This window comes from Sapajus apella, unplaced genomic scaffold, assembly GCF_009761245.1.
Source record: "Sapajus apella isolate SASKATOON/1434 unplaced genomic scaffold, GSC_monkey_1.0 scaffold175, whole genome shotgun sequence".
Classification (NCBI taxonomy): Eukaryota; Metazoa; Chordata; class Mammalia; order Primates; family Cebidae; genus Sapajus; species Sapajus apella.
The window spans coordinates 1,243,751-1,264,539 of record NW_022437115.1 but is presented as its reverse complement, the minus strand read 5'-3'; the positions used below and the strand labels follow the sequence as shown (position 1 = coordinate 1,264,539).

General features: G+C 62.8%; 2 protein-coding genes across 22 annotated transcripts in view; one reads left to right on the top strand and one right to left on the bottom strand.

The window, feature by feature from the left end:
* Nucleotides 1–17,256, top strand: part of TSC2 (TSC complex subunit 2) — a 37,996-nt gene extending 20,740 nt beyond the window's left edge. For 3 of the 13 annotated variants that reach the window (XM_032268186.1, XM_032268182.1, XM_032268184.1), the window contains exons 18-42: nucleotides 795–901; nucleotides 1,069–1,219; nucleotides 1,499–1,621; nucleotides 2,109–2,243; nucleotides 3,472–3,661; nucleotides 4,831–4,924; nucleotides 5,098–5,200; nucleotides 5,514–5,608; nucleotides 6,668–6,796; nucleotides 8,109–8,273; nucleotides 8,361–8,513; nucleotides 8,642–8,754; nucleotides 9,251–9,463; nucleotides 10,302–10,505; nucleotides 11,121–11,189; nucleotides 12,374–12,495; nucleotides 12,869–13,353; nucleotides 13,587–13,662; nucleotides 13,882–13,974; nucleotides 14,866–15,052; nucleotides 15,370–15,509; nucleotides 16,442–16,520; nucleotides 16,594–16,685; nucleotides 16,771–16,869; nucleotides 17,003–17,256. In XM_032268186.1, coding sequence (XP_032124077.1) covers nucleotides 795–901; nucleotides 1,069–1,219; nucleotides 1,499–1,621; nucleotides 2,109–2,243; nucleotides 3,472–3,661; nucleotides 4,831–4,924; nucleotides 5,098–5,200; nucleotides 5,514–5,608; nucleotides 6,668–6,796; nucleotides 8,109–8,273; nucleotides 8,361–8,513; nucleotides 8,642–8,754; nucleotides 9,251–9,463; nucleotides 10,302–10,505; nucleotides 11,121–11,189; nucleotides 12,374–12,495; nucleotides 12,869–13,353; nucleotides 13,587–13,662; nucleotides 13,882–13,974; nucleotides 14,866–15,052; nucleotides 15,370–15,509; nucleotides 16,442–16,520; nucleotides 16,594–16,685; nucleotides 16,771–16,869; nucleotides 17,003–17,167 — 3,582 coding nt within the window. In that variant the 3' untranslated portion in view covers nucleotides 17,168–17,256. The remainder of the gene's footprint in view (nucleotides 1–794; nucleotides 902–1,068; nucleotides 1,220–1,498; nucleotides 1,622–2,108; nucleotides 2,244–3,471; nucleotides 3,662–4,830; nucleotides 4,925–5,097; nucleotides 5,201–5,513; nucleotides 5,609–6,667; nucleotides 6,797–8,108; nucleotides 8,274–8,360; nucleotides 8,514–8,641; nucleotides 8,755–9,250; nucleotides 9,464–10,301; nucleotides 10,506–11,120; nucleotides 11,190–12,373; nucleotides 12,496–12,868; nucleotides 13,354–13,586; nucleotides 13,663–13,881; nucleotides 13,975–14,865; nucleotides 15,053–15,369; nucleotides 15,510–16,441; nucleotides 16,521–16,593; nucleotides 16,686–16,770; nucleotides 16,870–17,002) is intronic. The other 10 variants (XM_032268188.1, XM_032268187.1, XM_032268193.1 and 7 more) reach the window with 6 other exon arrangements.
* Nucleotides 17,257–17,739: 483 nt separating this feature from the next.
* Nucleotides 17,740–20,789, bottom strand: part of PKD1 (polycystin 1, transient receptor potential channel interacting) — a 45,240-nt gene continuing 42,190 nt past the window's right edge. For 7 of the 9 annotated variants that reach the window (XM_032268172.1, XM_032268175.1, XM_032268174.1 and 4 more), the window contains 7 exons: nucleotides 20,433–20,574; nucleotides 20,203–20,328; nucleotides 19,848–20,022; nucleotides 19,362–19,652; nucleotides 19,152–19,286; nucleotides 18,774–19,079; nucleotides 17,740–18,683 (listed from right to left, as the gene is read on the bottom strand). In XM_032268172.1, the coding sequence (XP_032124063.1) occupies nucleotides 18,210–18,683; nucleotides 18,774–19,079; nucleotides 19,152–19,286; nucleotides 19,362–19,652; nucleotides 19,848–20,022; nucleotides 20,203–20,328; nucleotides 20,433–20,574 (1,649 nt within the window). In that variant the 3' untranslated portion in view covers nucleotides 17,740–18,209. The remainder of the gene's footprint in view (nucleotides 18,684–18,773; nucleotides 19,080–19,151; nucleotides 19,287–19,361; nucleotides 19,653–19,847; nucleotides 20,023–20,202; nucleotides 20,329–20,432; nucleotides 20,575–20,789) is intronic. The other 2 variants (XM_032268177.1, XM_032268178.1) reach the window with 1 other exon arrangement.

Here is a 20,789-nt window from a genome sequence, read left to right as displayed (position 1 = left end):
GGTGTCCCCATTTTGGCAGGTGTGGTTCTTCGAAGCTGCAGAGACAGCCCCAGGATGGGCCCTCAGCCAACTGTCCTATCCTCTGTACCCAATGTGGCTATAGTCCCCAGCCCTGCTGCCCTTACCTCTGCTTGTAGTCTGTGTGTGTGACTTACTATTCGAAGCCATGTGGTGGCATAGGTTGGGGCAGAGAAAAGGAAGCATGGCGACTTCCAGGGCAGTGCATGGCCCTGACACTCCTGGTGCTGCAGAATCTGTGAAGGACCTGCGGCAGAGGGCTGGGCAGGTGGGCAGCACAGGGGAGGGCGGGGCTGGAGAGGGCACAGCTGGAGGAGCTGCACTGAGTTTGCCCTATGGATGTTGGCACCACGCTGAGCAGAGGTGACTGGGATGGGAGCCCCCCTTCCAGAGCAGATTTCCCCCTGTGGCCTCGGAGTCCTGTTCAGCATTGGATGGAAGAAGTGGCATGCTGGGAGCCAAGCTCCACTTTCTGGCAGTTGGGGGCGTGTGATGTTGCCAGAGGAGTGAGGCATCCATCCCTTCCATCCTAGGAGGGCTCAGCTGTGGTGGTGGGGATGTCAGCCTCCATGAGCTCTGAGGCAGGCGGGGAGGGAGGAGGCAGTGGGTGCTGGGCCTCCGGTGTCACAAGGACACAGCCTGTGTCTGTGTTGGGACATGGGTGTGTGCACATCAGCAGGCGGCTTTTTCTGAGTGCTTCATGGCACTAGACACGGGTCCGAGCAGGTGAGGGCCTGCACGAGCCTGGCTGGATTTCACTGTCCTCTCTTCGACAGGCCTTTGACTTCCTGTTGCTGCTGCGGGCCGATTCACTGCACCGCCTTGGCCTGCCCAACAAGGACGGGGTCGTGCGGTTCAGCCCTTACTGTGTCTGTGACTATGTGTACGTGGGGCCTTTCCCACGGCCCGTGAGGCTCAGGGCATCAGGGGCACTGGGGCTGTGGCGGCGCCTGTTGCATGTCTGAGGGATGTCCCAGGGTAGGGAGGTACTAACTCTGTTCTGTTCCTGCTGCGGGAACTTGGCGTCAGCTGCTTCTCTCGATTCTGCAGAGAGCCGGAGAGAGGCTCTGAGAAGAAGGCCGGCGGCTCCCTCTCTCCTCCCACAGGGCCGTCTGGCCCCACGCCGGCAGTCCCGGCCGTGCGGCTGGGCTCCCTGCCCTACTCCCTGCTCTTCCGAGTCTTGCTGCAGTGCTTGAAGCAGGTGAGTGGGGCCAGGAAGGGGCCATCTGTCCAACATCAGGCCAGGAGGACAGGGAGCCACCAGCAGCTGGCTGGGCCTCCTGCCTTGCCTGGCCCGTGGAGGGCAGCCATCCCCCTTCTCTGAGCAGCTACAGGGACAGAGGCCCGTGCTGGGCAGGCCCCCACTGGCCGAGAATGGGGCTCCAGGGCCCTTGCCACTGTCCAGCCTCCGCTTGCCGCTGAGCTGCTGCCTGTCTCCAGAGTTGGGAAGACCCCGTCCTGATGCCTCCTGTCCTTGCAGGAGACTGACTGGAAGGTGCTAAAGCTGGTTCTGGGCAGGCTGCCCGAGTCCCTGCGCTACAAAGTGCTCATCTTCACCTCCCCGTGCAGTGTGGACCAGCTGTGCTCCGCTCTCTGTTCCATGGTAGCGTGGCTGGCCTGGAGTTGGGGGTGGGGGCTGCATTAGGGTTCTTCCCCTAGAGACTGCGAGCCTCTGGGCAAAGCGAGTGAGACCTTCCAGGCTGGGGCTCCGTTTCCCTCAGACTCAATTCTACTCTGGAGTGCAGATCATGCCTCAGAGGCAGGGCAGAGGGACCCCTGCTCATGCTCAGAGCTTATGGGAATAAAGTCAGAGGTCTCCAGCCAAGGGCATGTCATTGTATGTGGATGGCTCCTGTTTGTTCTTTTCCTCAACGGGGCTCCCATACCACTCACGTCACGTTCCTGGTGTGCTGCTTGGCAGACACCCCCACCACTCTGAAAGGGAGACCCTTCCTGGGAGGGAGGCAGGAAGGCCCCTCAGCCCCTTGACCCCCTTTCCTGGGCTTGCGTTCCCAGGGCCTCCCCGACCCCTGTTTATCCCAGTGACCTGGCCGCTGGGCAGGGGTTTCATGCCTGGGTTTGGGCATCAGCTTTCAGGCCCAAAGACAGTGGAGCGGCTCCGAGGCGCCCCGGAAGGCTTCTCCAGAACTGACCTGCACCTGGCCGTGGTTCCAGTGCTGACAGCGTTAATCTCTTACCATAACTACCTGGACAAAACCAAGCAGGTAAGAGGTTGGAGCGGGATGGGCGAGCGTGATGGGGCCTGGGATTCGAGGGCTTGGCCCAGGGAGGCCCCATGATTTTCTCATAAATGGGTTTCTGCTGGGCCAGGGGTGAGTGAGTTGGCTCTGCTCCCTTGGGTGGCTGCCAGATGCCCTGAGCAGGGGGCATCTGAATCCCCTGGCGCTTCTAGCTCTTGGGGGCCTGGGAGCTCTTCAGTGATCTCCTTCCACCCTGGGCAGCATCTGTGCTCTCTGAGGACACTGCCTGCCTGAGCATTGCTATGGTCATGGGGCAGGTGGCCATGCCAGCTGGTGGAGCTAGGCTGGTTCTGAGGCGCAGGGTGGGGAGGCCATAGGCCCTGGCTTCCGCCTCCCTCCACACCCACCATCGGGTGCCAGAAACTCACATAGGCACTGTCCCCTTCACCCACAATCTGCCTGACACCCCCTGTCCGGGTCGTATTCCTCCACACCTCTCTTCGACATGGCCCTCCAGGACAAGGAGCTGGTGTCCTAGAGATTCTGGTCCCCACTCAGGGCCATGTCAGCGAGGAGATGCTGACTCTCAGGCTCAGTCCATCTGTGCCCCAGGCCTCAGCTCCTTATGGTGGCCCCTTTAGGGAGCTGATCGTCAGGTGCCCATCTCTCAGGCCCAGCCCCACCCTGTTGAAGCAGTTCTGCCCCTCTGAGAGGCTCATTGGGTCCTCATGGGCCTTGCCCCAAAGCATAGCCGCCGTTGCTGGGCTGCAGGTTCTGAGGCCTTACTGGCCAACAGTGTTTCCGAGGGGTGAGGCCTGCTTTTCGAAAGGGAAGCTGTTCCCGGGTTACTGCAGGCCATCTGGCCCCAGGCTCTGCCTGAGTGCTGCTCATCTTCTACCGACCTCGTGGAAGACGCTGCCCAGGGTTACTGTGCGATCTGGCAGCCTTGCCACTTCAGGCAGCACTGCCTTTGCAACAGAGCCAGCCTGTTAGGGCCCCAGAACCAGGGGATGAGAGCCCAGCGTGTCTGGGTTCTGTTGGCCTGTGGCATGGTGTTGGAATAACTGACCAGAGCAGCCTGCTGTGCAGAGTCTGCTTGGGAGGCTCAGCACCGGTGGCTCTGCCCCACGGGCATTCAGGGACTTCCTAAGCCTGGGCCCTTTTCCCCGTGGAGCACTTGAGGTGGGTGAGGCAGAGGCAGGGCTTCCCTGGCTGCAGGCAGGTGGAGCCTGAGGCGTCCTGTCTCCCGCAGCGCGAGATGGTCTACTGCCTGGAGCAGGGCCTCGTCCACCGCTGTGCCAGCCAGTGCGTGGTGGCCCTGTCTATCTGCAGCGTGGAGATGCCTGACATCATCATCAAGGCGCTGCCGGTCCTGGTGGTGAAGCTCACGCACATTTCAGCCACAGCCAGCATGGCCGTCCCACTGCTGGAGTTCCTGTCCAGTGAGTCCCTGCCCTGCCTGGACGCGTTCCCTAGAGGTTCGGGCTGTGCCCTGCCTCAAATAACCCATGTGGGCTTCTCCGGTGACCTGTCTCAGGCCTCCTGGGGGAACTGGATATCTCGTCCTCTGCTGCCTCAGGGCCTGGGCGCCTCTGCCTGGCTGCCTTGAATACTCTCCCGCCTGCCCTGGAGGGCAGCTCTTCTCAGCCCTCTAGTGTCCATGTGAGTGCCCCTTCCTGAAGAAGCCACTCCCTGCCCCCCAGCCTTGGCCTTGCCCTGGTTCTCGGCCTGCCCTCTGTCCATCAAAGCACATGCTGTGCCATGGGGGCTTTGCTGAGCCCCTAGTTTGTTCACCTCTCCCAAACTGTGACTTCAGGAGCTCAGGTGCCTGCCCCTTCCTGTCACTGCCTAGTGCGCGTCTGGGTAGGTCCTTGTCATTTAAATGGCAGCAGCACTGCTGGGCCAGCACTGGATGTAGAGGCTGGAGAGAAGGTGGTGTGGAGGTCAGGAGTTCAAGACCAGCCTGACCAACCTGGCAAAACTATTTCTACTAAAAATACAAAAATTAGCCAGGTGTGGTGGCATGTATCTGTAATCCCAGAGGAGGCTGAGGCAGGAGAATCACTTGAACCCAGGAGGCAGAGGTTGCAGTTAGCCAAGATCGCACCACTGCACACCAGCCTGGGCGACAGAACAAGACTCCATCTCAAAAAAAAAAAAAAAAAAAGTGGCCGGACATAGTGGCTCATGCCTATAATCCAAGCACTTTGGAGGCCAAGGCGGGCGGATCACCTGAGTTCAGGAGTTCAAGACCAGCCTGACCAATATGGTGAAACCCCGTCTTTTAAAAAAAAAAAAAAAAAAAAAAAAAAAGAAGTGTAGAAGCGTTTCCTCACAGGTCACACAAACAGGTCACAGCTGGAATTGGCCTGGGAGCTGTGGTTGGCTGGCTGTGGGATGGAGACTGAGGCCAGGGTCAGGAAAGCCACGTCTGTGGCCGTGGCCTTCCCTCCTCCACAGCACACCATGCTGTTGTGGGCAGAGCATCCGTGTTGGCTTTCAGAGGCGCCACATGGGACTACGTACGGCTCCCCACGGGACTGCGGCTCCCCACGGGACTGCGGCTCCCCACGGGACTGCGGCTCCCCTGACTGCCGTCTCTGTTGCGCAGCCCTGGCCAGGTTGCCGCACCTCTACAGGAACTTCGCTGCGGAGCAGTACGCCAGTGTGTTTGCCATCTCCCTGCCGTACACCAACCCCTCCAAGTGAGTGGCCACCCCAGGCCCTGTGCCTCCCAGCCGTGGCCCTAGCAATGCCTTGGAGCAGAAAGCCCTGGTAGCCTTTGTCCGCGAGGCCTGAGCACCTCTGCTTTGCACTTCCTGCTGTGGGCATGTTTGCCTGGTGCCAGGATGGAGTGCCAGCCCCTTTCTCGTCTCAGGTTCAATCAGTACATCGTGTGCCTGGCCCATCATGTCATAGCCATGTGGTTCATCAGGTGCCGCCTGCCCTTCCGGAAGGATTTCGTCCCATTCATCACTAAGGTGGGCCCAGGGCCAGGGGTGTGCTGTGTCCCCTGCTGGGCCGGGGCCTGCTTTGCCCTTAGCTGTCCGTGGCTGGGGCAAAGTGACAGGCAGGCAGAGGGCAGTGGGAGGGTGTTTGGGGAGTGCCTGTGGTGTTGGGGGCTCTGCTGGGCAGCCGGTAGGGGCTTGATGCACAGCAGGCATTGAGGGGTGGGGGCTGGGGGCTGCCACCTTGGCCTTAGTCTACAGGTTGTCCCCGGCCGGGGGGCACCCGGCAGGCCTGTTGAGGGCCAGGCCTCTTCCCTTACCCATCTGGTCCTGCTCACCCTTCCAGGGCCTGCGCTCCAACGTTCTCTTGTCTTTTGATGACACACCTGAGAAGGACAGCTTCAGGGCTCGGAGTACTAGTCTCAACGAGCGGCCCAAGAGGTACGGCGCCTTCGGGGATTTGCCTGGCGTCGGCGTGGGGTGGGGAAAGAGTAGGGCTGTGGCCTGGGACCAGTGTGGGGCATATGGCCTGGCTGATGGTACCTCCAGGTCAGTAAATGGAAATGGTCCTGTGGCTGGGGGATGAGGTGCCCTGGAATAGGTTGAGGCAGGGCGGGTCCTTGGGCCGCTAACACCCCTCAGCCCCTCACCAAGTCGGCCACGGTGGCCTGCAGTGCGGTAGCACCATGGCCTGGGTCTTGGCTATTTGTGCCTTGAGCACCTCCTTGTGGAGTTGGGGATCAGGGTGCAAGCTGTAGGCGCCTGACCCCCCTGAAGGAGCCTGGCCTTGCCTGGGGCTTTCCCCTCCTCCGCAGCCCCCAGCCTGTCACTCGCTTCACCATCACCGTGCTTTGCCAGAGCAGAAAGAGCTGAGCCGGCCTCTGTGTTCTTGTTTGCATTTCGTTTGAACGGCTTTCCCCTCCCATCCCTCACCTTCCTGTCCAAGCTATTTTGGCTTTCCCTAGATGGAAATACGGCATTTTCCAGCGTGACCTCAACTCGGAGGCTGTTCTCTCCAGCCCTTGGGGGCTGAGGGCCAAGCTCAGCCATTATAGCCAGAGGCTCCTTTCTGGGGTCTTGGTCTCTTTTCCTAGTGACCTTCAGGACCTGGCCGCTGAGGCCTCAGCGCCTCCTTGTTCAGAGCTGGGCGGTGCCTGCCTTCCACGGGTGGGTGGGGACCTGGCCAGCCCAGCCTGGAATCTGCCGTGGGGGTGACCCACACACGTTTAATTTGCACTGATGTTCTTTTTTTGGTGTTGTTCGTGAAGCCTTACTTTTTCTCAGTCATGCTGACCGGATGTATTATCATGCGTTTTTCTTTTCTGTCTCTTCCTCGCTAACTGACCTTTGGCATGGCTCTTTTGCTCATCTCACCCTCGGGATCTCTCCATCCTGACCCTGTGGCCTGGGACCTTTCCTCCTCACCCCTCCACTGGCTTGTTCTCCCCTTCCCGGGAGCTGGGCTCTCTGGGGCGTTGGGGCTCCTTCCTCACCCGATAGTCTGAGGATAGCCAGACCCCCCAAACAAGGCTTGAATAACTCTCCACCCGTGAAAGAATTCAAGGAGAGCTCTGCAGCCGAGGCCTTCCGGTGCCGCAGCATCAGTGTGTCTGAACATGTGGTCCGCAGGTAGCGGGGCTGTGTCGGGTGGGGGGCACGGATCCTGGAGCTTGGCCCCGTGAGCACCTGGGTGGCAGTGCATGGGGCTGCTTGCATGACCTCATTGTCTGCCCGAGCCCTCCCTGGCCAGCTCAGGGGAGCCAGTGACGAGGGGTGGAAGGGTTGCATTCTGTCCCCAGGCCCCGTATTAGCATGGGCTGGCTGCACTCATCCCCAGGCCAGCCTGGGAGCCCCTCAGGGTGCCACTTCAAGAGAGCCAGGGTCGCCAGCAGCCTCCACAGGCCGCCCCTAAGGCTGCGCGGTGCAGGTTGTGGGAGACTCCGCTGCTGGTTTTGGCCTTTGCCTATTCTTTAGAATGGACATTTTTCCTTAGGCTCCGTTCTCAACAAGATTTATTTTTGTGACGGAAAGGGAATTAGAGGCATTTGTGGAGGGTGCTGGGGTGGGGCTAGCCTGGGAGGATCTGGGTGGGGGCCAGGATCTTCCAGGGGGTGTGCTTGGGCCCCAGGCCACGGCCTCAGTCAGTTCTCTCCTCGGTGTCTGGGTGCAAGTGTGGGCTCTTGGCCATCACCTGCCTGTGGGTGACCGCTGATGGCACTGGCAGAGGGAATACTTGTCTCCTCCTGGAATCCCCTTGCAGGCCGAGGAGTCCCATGGCCCTGAGTTGATCCACCTCAGTCCGGCCTCTGCTGGGTGGGACTTGGCCCGGGGTGGGGGGGGTGTGGGGGGGGTGGTGGGGATGCTCAGTGAGGCTTAAAGCCCTTTTCTAGCACATTCTGTATCCTGAACAGAACATTGCCTAGGGGCTTTGAGATTTGTATCAGAATTAGCCCTGCCTAAACCTCTTTCACTGTCGGCTGGGTATAGAGCTCAGGGCAGCCGCTCACCGGCCTGAGGGCGAGGGTGAAAGGTTGGGAAGGGTCCTCAAGGTCTGTCCTCGCTGGAGGCAGCCTGCGGGCAGAATGCAATCCGTGCCTGTGTGCGTGGCCTCTGCCTCTCTGCATGACTACACCGTTCCGCCAGGAGGCCGTAACCTAGTGCTACCGTGCGTGGGCTTCGGTGAGGGGGCCGTCCATCCCTCTAGCCTCCTGAGTCTTTGCTCCGACCATTGGTCCTGATCTTCCCCACCCAGCGTCTCTTCATTCTCTGGGACGATGTCCACATGATCTCAGGCTGAGGCTCGCCGGGCCACCTGTGCCCTGCTGGGGTCTTTCCGAGCGAGGTCCTCGGCTCTGCATGCATGGAGCTTTGGCCCCTTGGTGGTAGGTGGCTCAGCCTGCCCTTCTGGCGCCCTGACTGCATTTGCTGCGTCTCCCTTCAGCAGGATACAGACGTCCCTCACCAGTGCCAGCCTGGGGTCTGCAGACGAGAACTCCGTGGCCCAGGCTGACGACAGCCTGAAAAACCTCCACCTGGAGCTCACGGAAACCTGTCTGGACATGATGGCTCGATATGTCTTCTCCAACTTCACGGCTGTCCCGAAGAGGTGCAGGCAGCACTCCGGGGCTGGGCCGGGAGCCAAGGCATCCGGGAGCTCCAGGGACGAGGTCGGGCTGACGCTCCTGTCTTCCAGGTCTCCCGTGGGAGAATTCCTCCTGGCTGGTGGCAGGACTAAAACTTGGCTGGTTGGGAACAAGCTTGTCACCGTGACCACAAGCGTGGGAACGGGGACGCGGTCGTTGCTAGGTCTGGACTCGGGGGAGCTGCAGGCCGGCCCAGAGTTGAGGTGACTGCATCTTCCTTCCCTCCGTGCCTGTCAGCCTTGACGTGGCCTGTCCGAGCCCAGGCCCACATGGCCCCCTACCGTGCTGGCCTGGGTCCGAGTCCACCTTGTGCCTGGGATTCTTTCCTCAGCTCCAGCCCCGGTGCACACGTGAGACAGACGAAGGAGGCACCAGCCAAGCTGGAGTCCCAGGCTGGGCAGCAGGTGTCCCGTGGGGCCCGGGACCGGGTCCGCTCCATGTCAGGTGAGCCTTGGCCCTAGCCACCTCCACGCAGGCACCTGGGCTCCCTCAGTTGCTGCTGCTGGTCCTGGTATTCAGGAAGGCCCCTGAGCCTGGGCCCAGGGTGGCTGGCTTAAGGCCCAGCCCACATCCTGACTCTGGGGTGAGGTCTCCATGACTCACCACACAGCTGTGGAGTGGTGGAGTGGGGCCTGCCTGGTGTGGAGAAGCCTGTTCTGGGTGCTGATGTTTCTTGTGAACCTTCAGCCCAGCTCAGTCCTGGAGCCGCTATCTGCTCCAGTGAGCCATGGTCTTACTGCAGGACAGGTTCTGGGTCCCTTCCTGTGGCCCTGGGTCCACTGAGACAGTGCTATGGCAGGCTGTGCCCTGAAGGTGGAGTGCCACCCTCTCTGTCTCCTTGTGGTGCTAGCCTGCCAGGCCTGGGTGGAGCATTCGGCTCTAGGCTGGTGGCTTTGCATTGGGCAAGTGGTGGTCACCAGGTTTCCACCCTCTTCTCCAGGGGGCCACGGTCTTCGAGTCGGCGCCCTGGATGTGCCAGCCTCCCAATTCCCAGGCAGTGCCACTTCTTCAGGACCACAGACCGCACCAGCCACGAAGCCTGAGAAGGCCTCAGCCAGCAGCCGGGTTCCTGTGCAGGAAAAGACAAACCTGGCAGCCTATGTGCCCCTGCTGACCCAGGGCTGGGCGGAGATCCTGGTCCGGAGACCCACAGGTACTGGGCAGGGCTGGCCCCGGCCCTCTCCCCCTGCTAGTCACCCATAGAGCTGTGGACACAACAGGGGTGAGTGCAGACTTGGCCTACTTGGGGTATTTGGGGGTAACTTTTACGTGTCCAGAGGTGAGCCCTGAGGGGCGATCCAGGTGGCCAAGGCTGGGCAGGGGCTTGTGGTGGACCAAGCTGCTTCCATGGCAGAAAGCTGCCCTCCCCACCTGGAGGCTGGAAGTGTGAGACCCAGATGCTCCACGGCAGGAGCTGCTCCTCAGAGGCCTCTATCCTTGGCATGCAGACAGCTTCTTTCCTGCATGTTTCTGTGTTAATCTCTTCTTAGGAGGAAACCAGTCATGGCTTAGGGTCCACTGTGCTAGTGCCTTGTTAATTACTTTTCTAAAACCCAGTTTCCAGGGACAGTTCGTTCTGAGTTCCTGGGTTGGGACTAAGGGCACAGCTCAGCCCATTCCCAGGGCAGAGGGAGCCCCTGCAGAGGCCCAGAGGTGCCTGGGTGTGTTGCAGCTGAGGGGTGTGAGGAGTAGGGGCTCCAGCCCTCCTGGAGGTCTGGGGTCTGGACTGTGAGGCCGTGGGCTGTGGGCTGGAAGCTGCTGCTCTGAGGTGCCTCCCCAGGCATGGGCGAGCCTGGCCTTGGTGCAGGAGCTGATGGGGGCAGCAGGGCGGGTGGTTGCCAGAGCAGTGCTGGCTCCAACAGCATGGTCCTGAGGCTCATGGGAGGGGCATCGGGGCAAAGCCAGGGGCTGGGCCAGGAGGTTGCTGGGGGGACCAGGGATGGCTCGGGGGAGGTGCTGGCCTGAGGCCGAGGGTGCTGCCGCCTCTGCAGGGAACACCAGTTGGCTGATGAGCTTGGAGAACCCCCTCAGCCCCTTCTCCTCAGACATCAACAGCATGCCCCTGCAGGAGCTGTCCAATGCCCTCATGGCGGCAGAGCGCTTCAAGGAGCACCGGGACACAGCCCTGTACAAGTCGCTGTCGGTGCCAGCGGCCAGCACGGCCAAACCCCCTCCTCTGCCACGCTCCAACACAGGTGAGCAGATGGCGGGCCTGGGCGCGGGCTCTGCTCCCACCGGCCTGGCACTCACTAGCGACGGCAGCATGGCTTCTCTCTGCCGAGGGCGCCTGCCCCACTGGCAATGGTCCCTGGCCTGCCTCAGCACCACTCTCTGACATTTGGGAGGAGGCTGGCCCGTGGGAGGTGCTGGCCCCACTCGGGAAGCTGGGGATAACAGCGTCAGAAGTAGGGGCCCTGTGGAGCCTCTACCCAGCACCCTCCGGGGGGAGTCCAGCACTGCAGCCCCAGTAGGCTCCGCGGCAGCCTCCCTCCCTGCCTGGGTTCAGGTTTGGACGCCTGAGCCTGCCTGTGCGTGCTCGGGCCCCACCCCACTCCGTGCGGCACTTCTCGCCAGACCCTCTGGCTCTTCCCTCTGGCTGCAGATGGCACTTAGTGGCCTTTGATGTCTGTTCACGTGGAGGGAGGCACTGGCCTCCCCAGGCCGCCTGAGCGGCTTACAGCACTGGGCCCCTGCGCGCCTCCGCTGGCCCTGCCCTCTCTCCTCTGCAGGCACGGGGCCTGTGCTCTCTGCTCGACCTGTGTGTAGCCCCTTCTCCTGCTGACGTGGCTGCTCATGGGCTTCCCTTGCAGTGGCCTCTTTCTCCTCCCTGTACCAGTCCAGCTGCCAAGGACAGCTGCACAGGAGCGTTTCCTGGGCAGGTATTGGCACGCCTCTTGAAGGGAAGCGGTTGGCTGCAGAGCGCCTCTGCCTCATAGACGCTGTGCTCATCGCCTCATCCGCTCACCCCCATGGTCCGTCTGACCTTCATCGCCCTGGGGAGCAGGTCCCGACTCGCATGAGGACGTCTGTGCAGAACGCCTTGGCTTGGCCAGAGGACCCCCTTAACTCGGTCCCTTTGTGGCTCAGCCCTGTTCCCGTGCTGTGCAAACCCTCCCGGCCCAGCTTCAGGCCCGAGGGGTGGGGGTGGCCTAAGTCTCTGTGTTGATATCATCGGAGCTGCAGGCTCCAATGGTTGGCCGCTGTTTAGGGGAAGCCCGGCCCTGGGCCTCCGCCGTGCTGGCCTTGCCCTGGTCTGTGGTGGCTGCCCTGGCCTCTGGAATCCACAGATGGGGCTGCGTCTGCCTTGCATCCCTTGTTGACTGAGGGCCCTGCAGACTGACCTCTTCCTGTTGCCCCCAGGCCCTGGCAGGGCGTACTGTGACTTGCACGGCGTTCCCCGGCCAGGTTCCACGTATGGACAGGAGCTTGCACACGGGCGTGGGGCAGCTGACTGCGTGTGCAGGGCTGTGTGGGCGCCCGGGAGCTGTGATGTTCCACTCTTGCTGCTTCTACTCTATCCCCTTGCCCTGATGCTGGCATAGAAAATGCTGCTTTAGAATCTTGCACCCTCTCTCTTTAGCGTGCCCAGCTGTGGCTTTGTCTTGGAGTTGGAGGGCGAGCCTCTGCCCTTGGGAGTGGGCTTTCCCAAGTCTGTTTGCAAACAGGGACTTCCTCAACATCATGCAGTCTCCACTGCTCTCCTTGGTTACAGAGGGCTGGTCTCAGGTGCTCGCTCTTCTAGAGCTGAGGCCCGTCTTGGGTGCAGAGTGTCTTGCCCCAGCCTACCTGGAGGCATGGGTGGCTGCTGGTGGACACCAGGAGGCAGAGCTGATTGCTGCCGACCCGCAGGAGCTCATGTCAGAGACGCCTGTGTCAGGGTCACACCAGGTCCTCCCAAGCATCCTCCCTGCCCGCTCAGTGGGTGGCAGCAGCAAGCAGAGCCCTGGGGAGGCTCGCAGGACTGCTGTCCCTCTGGTCGGGAAAAGGCTGGTTCTCAGAGGCCATGTGAGTGCCAGGGCCTGGCCCAGCCCCGCATCCAGCAGCCCCATCTGTGTCCTCCCAGACTCGGCCGTGGTCATGGAGGAGGGAAGTCCTGGCGAAGTTCCTGCCCCAGTGGAGCCCCCAGAGTTGGAGGACTTTGAGGCAGCTCTAGGCACAGACAGACGCACGGATGCTTACAGCAGGGTGAGTGTGACTCACAGCCTGGACGGCTCGGGAGGCTCCTTGGGGAGGCAAGGCCTTTGCTTGGTGTGCCTGCACCCGAGGAACTGGCTCTGTGAACTTGGGCAGGATGTTCTTCCACATCCCTCGTGCACAGACAGTCTGCGCTTCTCAGCTGTGCGTCTGGGCCGGACCCTCACTGCGGGGCAGCCTGTGGTCTCGGGTTTCTGACACCTCTGCTTGTGCAGTGTGGTGGTGGTGCTGTGCTTCACGGGTGGGGACCATAGCCTGGTGCTTGGGCTGTTCTGTGGCGCTGGGATGGGCCTCACCAACTCCAGGTGTGGGCTCAGGGGGGGTGCCTTGTGACGGGGGCTCTCTTTGGGATGGTCCTTTCTAGTCGTCCTCAACCTCCAGCCAGGAGGAGAAATTCCATGCAGAGGAGCTGGTGGCCCGGGGTATCCCCATCGAGCGCGCCGTCTCCTCCGAGGGTGGCCGGCCCTCCGTGGACCTCTCCTTCCAGCCTTCGCAGCCCCTGAGCAAGTCCAGTTCCTCTCCTGAGCTGCAGACCCTGCAGGACATCCTCGGGGACCCTGGGGACAAGGCCGAAGTGGGCCGGCTGAGCCCTGAGGTTAAGGCCCGGTCACAGTCAGGGATCCTGGATGGGGACAGTGCTGCCTGGTCAGCCCCAGGAGAAGACAGCCGGGGCCAGCCCGAGGGTCCCTTGCCTTCCAGCTCCCCCCGCTCGCCCAGTGGCCTCCGGCCCCGAGGATACACCATCTCGGACTCGGCCCCATCACGCAGGGGCAAGAGGGTAGAGAGGGATGCCTTTAAGAGCAGAGCCGCGGCCTCCAATGCAGAGAAAGTGCCAGGCATCAACCCCAGGTGGGCCTCTGGCTTCTGAGCAGGGCTCCTGACACCTGTCCTGTGGGAGCCTGGTGCCTCAGCTACCCCAGGCCGAGCAGGCTGGGGAAGGGTCCTCCTGGCTGGTGCCCTAGGGCTGGCTGGAGCCCCTAGGGAGGGCGGTGGAGCAGGAGATGGCCAGGCTCTGGCCTCCCCGTGGGCTATTGCTACCCTGACCAGACCCTCATTTGGGTGCCTGTCCCCTCCCTGTGCAGTTTCGTGTTCCTGCAGCTCTACCATTCGCCTTTCTTTGGAGATGAATCAAACAAGCCGATCCTGCTGCCCAATGAGGTAGGTGTGGTCTCCCTCTCCTGCAGAGTCTCTTGGAGCTGTGTGGCTGCGGGGAGCGGGGAGCGGGGCCACGGGGTGGGGTGCTCTGCTGCTAAGAGCTCAGGCTTGCAGAGGGCTCTAGCCTCAGCTCCCTGCAGCAGCCTGCTGTGACCAGCTTAGGTGGGGCAGCCCTCCCGTGGATGGGCTTCTGGGGCTCAGGCAGGGCTCTGTGTGCCACAGTCACAGTCTTTTGAGCGGTCGGTGCAGCTCCTCGATCAGATCCCATCGTACGACACCCACAAGATCGCCGTCCTGTATGTGGGCGAAGGCCAGGTGAGGCTGTGGGGCCAGCCTAGGTGCCAGGATGGGGCCTGCTGGGCCCCAGCCTGCAGGGGGTGGGAGTCTGGTCCTCTCCTGCCATCAGGAGCTCAGCACTGCTGGGTCCTCTGGAGCATCAAGTGCTCGTTGAGTTCCGTGCCAGGCGCTGCTCTGAGTACAAGAGTGACAGGTCAGTGTGTGAGCACCAAGTGTGCCAGGGAGTGGGAAGGGCTGGGGGGGCAGTATTGGTCCCGGGGCTGGGGAGGCTGCCGTGGTGTCAGTGAGCTGACAGCTGAGTGGTGAGGGAACAGCAGGTGGAGGCTGCAGAAGGGGCCAGGGGCAGCTTGTGCGGTGGGGCACCACTGCCCAGCTCGAGTGCTGGTGCTGGGCGAGCACAGGAGCCGACTAGCATGGGCAGCCTTGGCGCCCCAGAGGCTGCACCTTCATCCTGAGGGAAAGGGCAGGGCCTGGGATGGTTCTGAGCAGAGGGCATGGCCTGACTCAGCTGAGACTCCGTGAGTCCTTCCTGCTTGTGTGGATTGTGGAGGTGGGTGGTGACAGTCCCCATGGGAACGGGGTAGGCCCCTGGGGACAGGCTGCTGAGGGGCCAGGGTCCCGGGTATGTTTTGAGGGTGGAGCTCCCTGATGTTGCTGGCCAGGTGCACACAGGGCGGAGGGAAGAGGGAGTCAAGGACGACACCCGGGTGTCTGGCCTGGGTGGCTGCTGGAATGGAGTGGTTCTGTTTGCCTCAGGGGCCAGAGTGGGGCTCCCTGCAGAGCCGCTGGGCATCCCCACCCTCCGCAGTGACAAGCTCCGCAGGCCCTCACAGCGGGGCAGGGCCTGGAGCCAGGTGCTGGGCTTCCGCCCAGGGGCGATGCCACCCTGCTTCTTCTCTCTCCCCACAGAGCAACAGTGAGCTCGCCATCCTGTCCAACGAGCATGGCTCCTACAGGTACACAGAGTTCCTGACGGGCCTGGGCCGGCTCATCGAGCTGAAGGACTGCCAGCCAGACAAGGTGTACCTGGGAGGCCTGGATGTGTGTGGTGAGGACGGCCAGTTCACCTATTGCTGGCACGACGACATCATGCAAGGTGCGGCCTAGCCCCCACCCGCTCCAGCTGCCCCATGCCTCAGGGCACAGCCCTGACACCCCTGCCCCACCCCGCTCCAGCTGCCCACGCCTCAGGGCCGAGCTCAGCAGCATGGGTGTGGAGGCAGTGATGGGGCTGGCAGCTTTGCTTCCCAAAGCTCTGCCCCCATGGAGAGCTGAAGCCTACTGGCCAGGCACCAGAGGATGTGGCCCCCACAGGGCCCCAGAGCTCCCGGAGGAATCAGGAGGTTCCTGATGAGAGATGCAGAGGGCCTCAGCACTGGCCCCACAAACCCACCTGGCCCTGCCCACCCACAGCCATCTTCCACATCGCCACCCTGATGCCCACCAAGGATGTGGACAAGCACCGCTGCGACAAGAAGCGCCACCTGGGCAATGACTTCGTGTCCATTGTCTACAATGACTCTGGCGAGGACTTCAAGCTTGGTACCATCAAGGTGAGTGAGGCACTGGGCCCCAGGCAAGTGCCCACTGCTGTGTCCCGGGTCAGCGGCAGGTCTTCCTCCTTGAATCTTGGTCACGAGAATGGGAAGAGGCTGCAGTGCTCAGGGCCCCGTGGGCACGAGCTTCAACCTCTGAGCCTGAGTTTCCTGATCTGTGCCGTGGAGCCTGTGGCCCCTACTGCCAGGGTTTTGTCAGGAGTAACTGGCAAGTGCAGACTGGGTGTGCTGGGCAGGTACCATGTAGTTGGCGATTCCTGTCTGCCCTCTCAGCCCTTGGTCTCTGCAGTTCTTCTTGTGGCAGCCGCCAGGCTTCTCACTTGGTTATTGCCACATACCACTGGGCAGCAACCAGCATCACCCTCTTCCGAGAGGTGGGCTGGGTTGGCTGATGTCACAGAGCACGTCCTGGGTGCTCTATCCACTATGGCAGGGAGAGCTGGCACAGCCTAGGCAGGGCAGGTAGGCTGGAGGCTGAGGGCCCTAGGACACTGTGGCAGGTACCAAACCAAAACCCAAAACCTGGGGCTGCTGGTGGAGTCCAAGAGGGGCAGGGCCAGAAGGGAGGCAATCGAGGAGGGGCACCTGGGAGGCTGAGGAGGGTGTGGCAGTGCTGAGATGGGGTGCATGACCCCCAGGGCAATTCATGGCTGAGCAGACAGCAATTTTGGATGTGTGGCTGCAGAGACACTAGGGTTCCCAGCGAGTGGAGGATGCAGCTCCAGCACATGCGGGTTCTGGGCCCAGGTGTGGAGTGGGCTTGGTCCCAGAGAGGCCGGACCAACGCAGCCCCGCCACAAGAGGGGGAAGTTTGGGGGCAAATGCCGCCCATGGAGCAGACGAGTGTATAGCAGTGTGGCCAGGCAGTGGCCAAGAGCAACCTTGGCACCTGCTGTGTGTGGGGATGACGCCTTCTGTTGTCCGGGCAGGGCCAGTTCAACTTTGTCCATGTGATCATCACCCCGCTGGACTACGAGTGCAACCTGGTGTCGCTGCAGTGCAGGAAAGGTAGGGCCAGGGTGGGGTGGGGCAGGGTGGTGCTGAGGGCCCTGGGCCTGGCGTGACCACTGCATCTCCTCAGACATGGAGGGCCTTGTGGACACCAGCGTGGCCAAGATCGTCTCTGACCGCAACCTGTCCTTCGTGGCCCGCCAGATGGCCCTGCATGCAAATGTGAGTGGGGTGCATCCAGGCGTGAGCGGGTGGGACACGCACAGGTGCCACCTGTGAGCGAGCTCACTCCTGCCTCCATCCCCAGATGGCCTCACAGGTGCACCACAGCCGCTCCAACCCCACTGACATCTACCCCTCCAAGTGGATTGCCCGGCTCCGCCACATCAAGAGGCTCCGCCAGCGGGTAGGGAAGATGGGGCTCCCTCAGGGAGGGGTGCTGGCTGGCCAGGGCATTTGCCCCAGCTGCAGGGTGGAGGTATGAGCAGAGTGGGTGTTAGGCCTCCTGGACTTGCTGCCCAAGCCACCTCTGCCTTCAGATCTGCGAGGAAGCCCCGTACTCCAACCCCAGCCTGCCTCTGGTGCACCCTCCGGCCCATGCCAAAGCCCCTGCACAGACTCCAGCCGAGCCCACAGCTGCCTACGAGATGGGGCAGCGGAAGCGCCTCATCTCCTCCGTGGAGGACTTCACCGAGTTCGTGTGAGGCGGAGGCCGGCCCTGGACGGTATTGTGTGTGGGTGAAATAAAGTCCTGGCACTGTACGCAGACACAGGCACGGACTGCAGTCAGACAGCTCTTTATTGACTTTGTCTGCTTGGTGGGGGTTGAGGCTGTAGCAGCGGCTATGCCTGCACAAGTGGTACACAGAAGCAGGCGCAGCCAGCTCCGACGGCCCTGGGGCTGCCCGGGCCACACAGGACGTTCACACACACACACATGCTCACCTTCCTCCACCCTGGGAGCCAGCCCCAGGAGGGGTCTTTTCCTCTAACCTCCACTCCTAGTCCTGTTCCTCACCCAGACCTGATGCCAGCAGGCCTGGGTGCTGCTTTCTCAGTGCCTGGCCTGGGGCAAGGGAGGATGACAAGGCCTTTGTGGTGGCAAGTGCCAGGGGGACAATAGTACCCGCAGCACTGGCCCAAGGCCATGCTTGCATCCAAGCAGCAGCTAGGCTTCTGCAGCCCGGCCACGCCTACCAAGCAAGGCAGGTGTTGTGGGAGGCGCAGGGCCCAGTTTCAGCCGCCAGGCCTGTCGGCCCCAGTGAAAATAGTGACATACAAAAATACATACATTTTAACACCATATAAATTACTGACATGAGACACACAGACGGCGCGGGAATGCAGCAGGAACAGGAGAGGTAATAACTTAGGGGCAAGGCGGCGGCGGCGCAGGCTAACCCTCCCTGAAGCCAGCGGCCTTAGCATGGGGGACATCTGCCCAGGGGGTGGGGCCGGGCACAGCCCGCTGTACCTGAGGACTTGGGGAAATAAATTAGCATTTCAGAGGCTGGCAACTACCCAATGCTGCTGTGTCCTCCCCCAGGGAGCCAGCAAGGGGACCCTGGGTCCTGGCTGGCCACACAGCCTCTTTAAAGTGCTGAAACCCACAGAGAGACACCCCTGCCTGCTCTCTGAGGAACCTGTGTGCAGCCATTCTGCCTGGCCCGTGGCTTTTAGGGCAGCAGAAGGTAATACTGAGCGGTGTCCACTGGGACTCCACAGTCCCCACCCCAGAGAAGGGGCCTAAGTGCTGCTGGGGTGGACCTTGTTCTTGGCCCACAGTGGTGCCCTGGTAGGGCCAGTGGCCAGGTCCACACCCCGACTGGCCCGGACAAGGCGGCTGGGCAGTGCTGGCCACGGGCCCGGGGATGGGCCACGGGAAAGAGCAGCGGAAACCCGACTGCTCCTGCGGCCTTGCAAGCTGTGTAGTTGCTGCTCCAGCTGATAGACATCCTCTGTGGCCTGGTTGAGCCGGTCAAACTGGGTGAGCAGGGCCTCGAACACAGCTTGGAGGCGGGAGGGCTCAGGCTCGGGCTCACTTCTGAGTCCAAGCCGGCCCAGACCCATGCTCAGCCCATCCAGCTGGCTGGAGGAGGTGGAGGGGTGCGATGCATCGGAGCCAGCACTGGGTGGGGGCACATCTGGGGAGACCTTGGAGCCCCTGGAGGAGCGGGAGGGCAGTGGCTCCATCCCTTCAAAGCGGACTTTGTGGCGGAACTGGGGGCGGCACAGGGGCTCGGTCAGTCCGGCTGCACCCTGGGCAGAGCCCAGGGCGTGTCCCTCTCCCCCCCACTGGGCCGTACCCACCTCCTTGACCTTGCTGAGGCCCAGCCAGAGGCGCAGCCTGCGCAGGAACAGCTCCACCATCTCGTAATCCTGGGGCTCCCAGGCCGGCCGGTACAGCTCTCCACGGAGGGCGTGGTAGCGCCACCGGAGGATGACAGCTCCCAGCCGCAGGGCACCCCACAGCCGCAGCACCCAGAGTCCCATACACAGCAGGGGCGACAGGTGGCAGGACTCAGCTGGACACAGGGTGGACAACCCGGCCCCAGGGCACAGCACCAACAGAGCCTGGGCCACACTCTGGAGGGAGTCCACGCAGGAGGACACGAGCTGCAGGAAAGGGCACTAGTGAGGGTGTGCTGGCTGAGCTAAGCTGCCCTCCCCGGCTGCACAGTCACCTACCAGGACAGCCAGCTGGGCGTAGGCCACCCCGAGCACCACCAGGCCCAAGGTGGCCCCCAAAAGTTCTGGCAGAGCCCGGCATAACGTCTTGCCAAAGACAGACCACTGGCGCACGAAGCGTAGCTGCTGGGCGGCCTGCGGGTGAGGGACGTGTCAGCTGGCAGCCCTGGTGTCTGCGCCCAGCCCTACACCCACTGGCCCAGCCCTTACCTTAACCAGGAGTAGGAAGAGCAGCGAGGCCGCCAGGCCACGGGCTGCGGAGCTCAGCTGCGCCACCTGGTCAAAGCTAGTGAAGCGGCGCGGGCGGCCACGCACGAAGCGGGTCCACTGGCGGTCGGCGGCGCCCAGCTGGGCGAGGCGCACCAGTGCCGCGGCCGCCGTTAGCGCCACCAGCAGCCACCGCGCCCAGGCCCCGGGCCGTAACACGCGCCCACACCTCTCCCTATGCCAAGTGCGGGCCTCGGCCACAGCGAAGTGCAGCGCGAAAAGCAGCAGGCACACCTGTGGGTGGGTGGAGTCGGAGGGGTGGGGTCCTGTGAGGAGTGGGACGGGCCGAGGGCGGAGCCCTGTGAGGGGTGGGACGCTGGCAAGGGAGGCGGGGCCTGGCTGGGGGCGAGGCGGGGCCTGGCTGGGGGCGGGGCGGGGGGCGGGGGCGGGGCGGGGCTGGGGGCGGGGCCGGGGCGGGGCTGGGCGTACCGACGTGAGCAGAGGCAGCGAGAGGCCCCCGCTGAGGCGGCGCAGCGCGAATGGGCGCACGCTGAGGGCGGCCAGGGCGCGGCCGGCTGCCGGGAACTCTAGGCGCAGCGTGACGGCGGCGTGCAGCCCCACGGCCGGGCTGTAGCGCGTGAGCTCCACGAACACCGCGCGGCTCCTGCGCAGAGGGTGCAGGTCAGTGGCAGTGGGTGGCACGGCGGGAGCTGCGGGGACCGTGCAGTGCGGGTGTGGCTGCGGCTGTGGAAGCCTTCTAGGCTGGTGACTGCAGCCCCCCGGGAGGGACCCGGGGAAGGAGCCACTGTCCCGCAGCCAAGGGGGTCAGCCCCCGTGCTCCTACCTGTTGTCCAGCCAGTTGTGCAGCTGCAGGAAGCGCAGCCGGGCGCGGCTCTCCTCCAGGCTCAGGCCCAGCTCCTGCACGTAGCCCCCACTGTCATACACGGCGCAGAAACCCCAAGACCACGCCCTGCCGGAGAGAGGTGGCATTCGTGCTGCAGCCCCGCAGGCACCCCGGGGCCCCTGGAGAACTCCTCCCTTGCCACGGACGCCCGGGGCCCTCACTCTGCTTACCCCAGCAGGTCTGGCGCTGAGTAGGCCCATGTCCCCGAGCCATTGTGAGGACTCTCCCAGCCAACGCTGTAGTCGCTGGTGCTGAAGCCTCCCGCGGCTGAGCACATGTGGACCCTGGGGCCAGGAGGGTCTGGGCAGAGTGCTGAAATGCAGAGCGCCAGGCCAGGACCAGGGCATCATCACAACCCCATAGGAGGGCTGCCTGCTGGCCTGCTCAACTGAGCTCTGGTTCCATGCCACCCCAGGGAACCCTCCCAGCAGCCATCTATTAGACAACGTGATCATCGCTAACATACAGAAAAGGAAACCACAGTGTGAAAAAACAAAGGTCACACAGCTAGGGAGCAGGGCTGATGC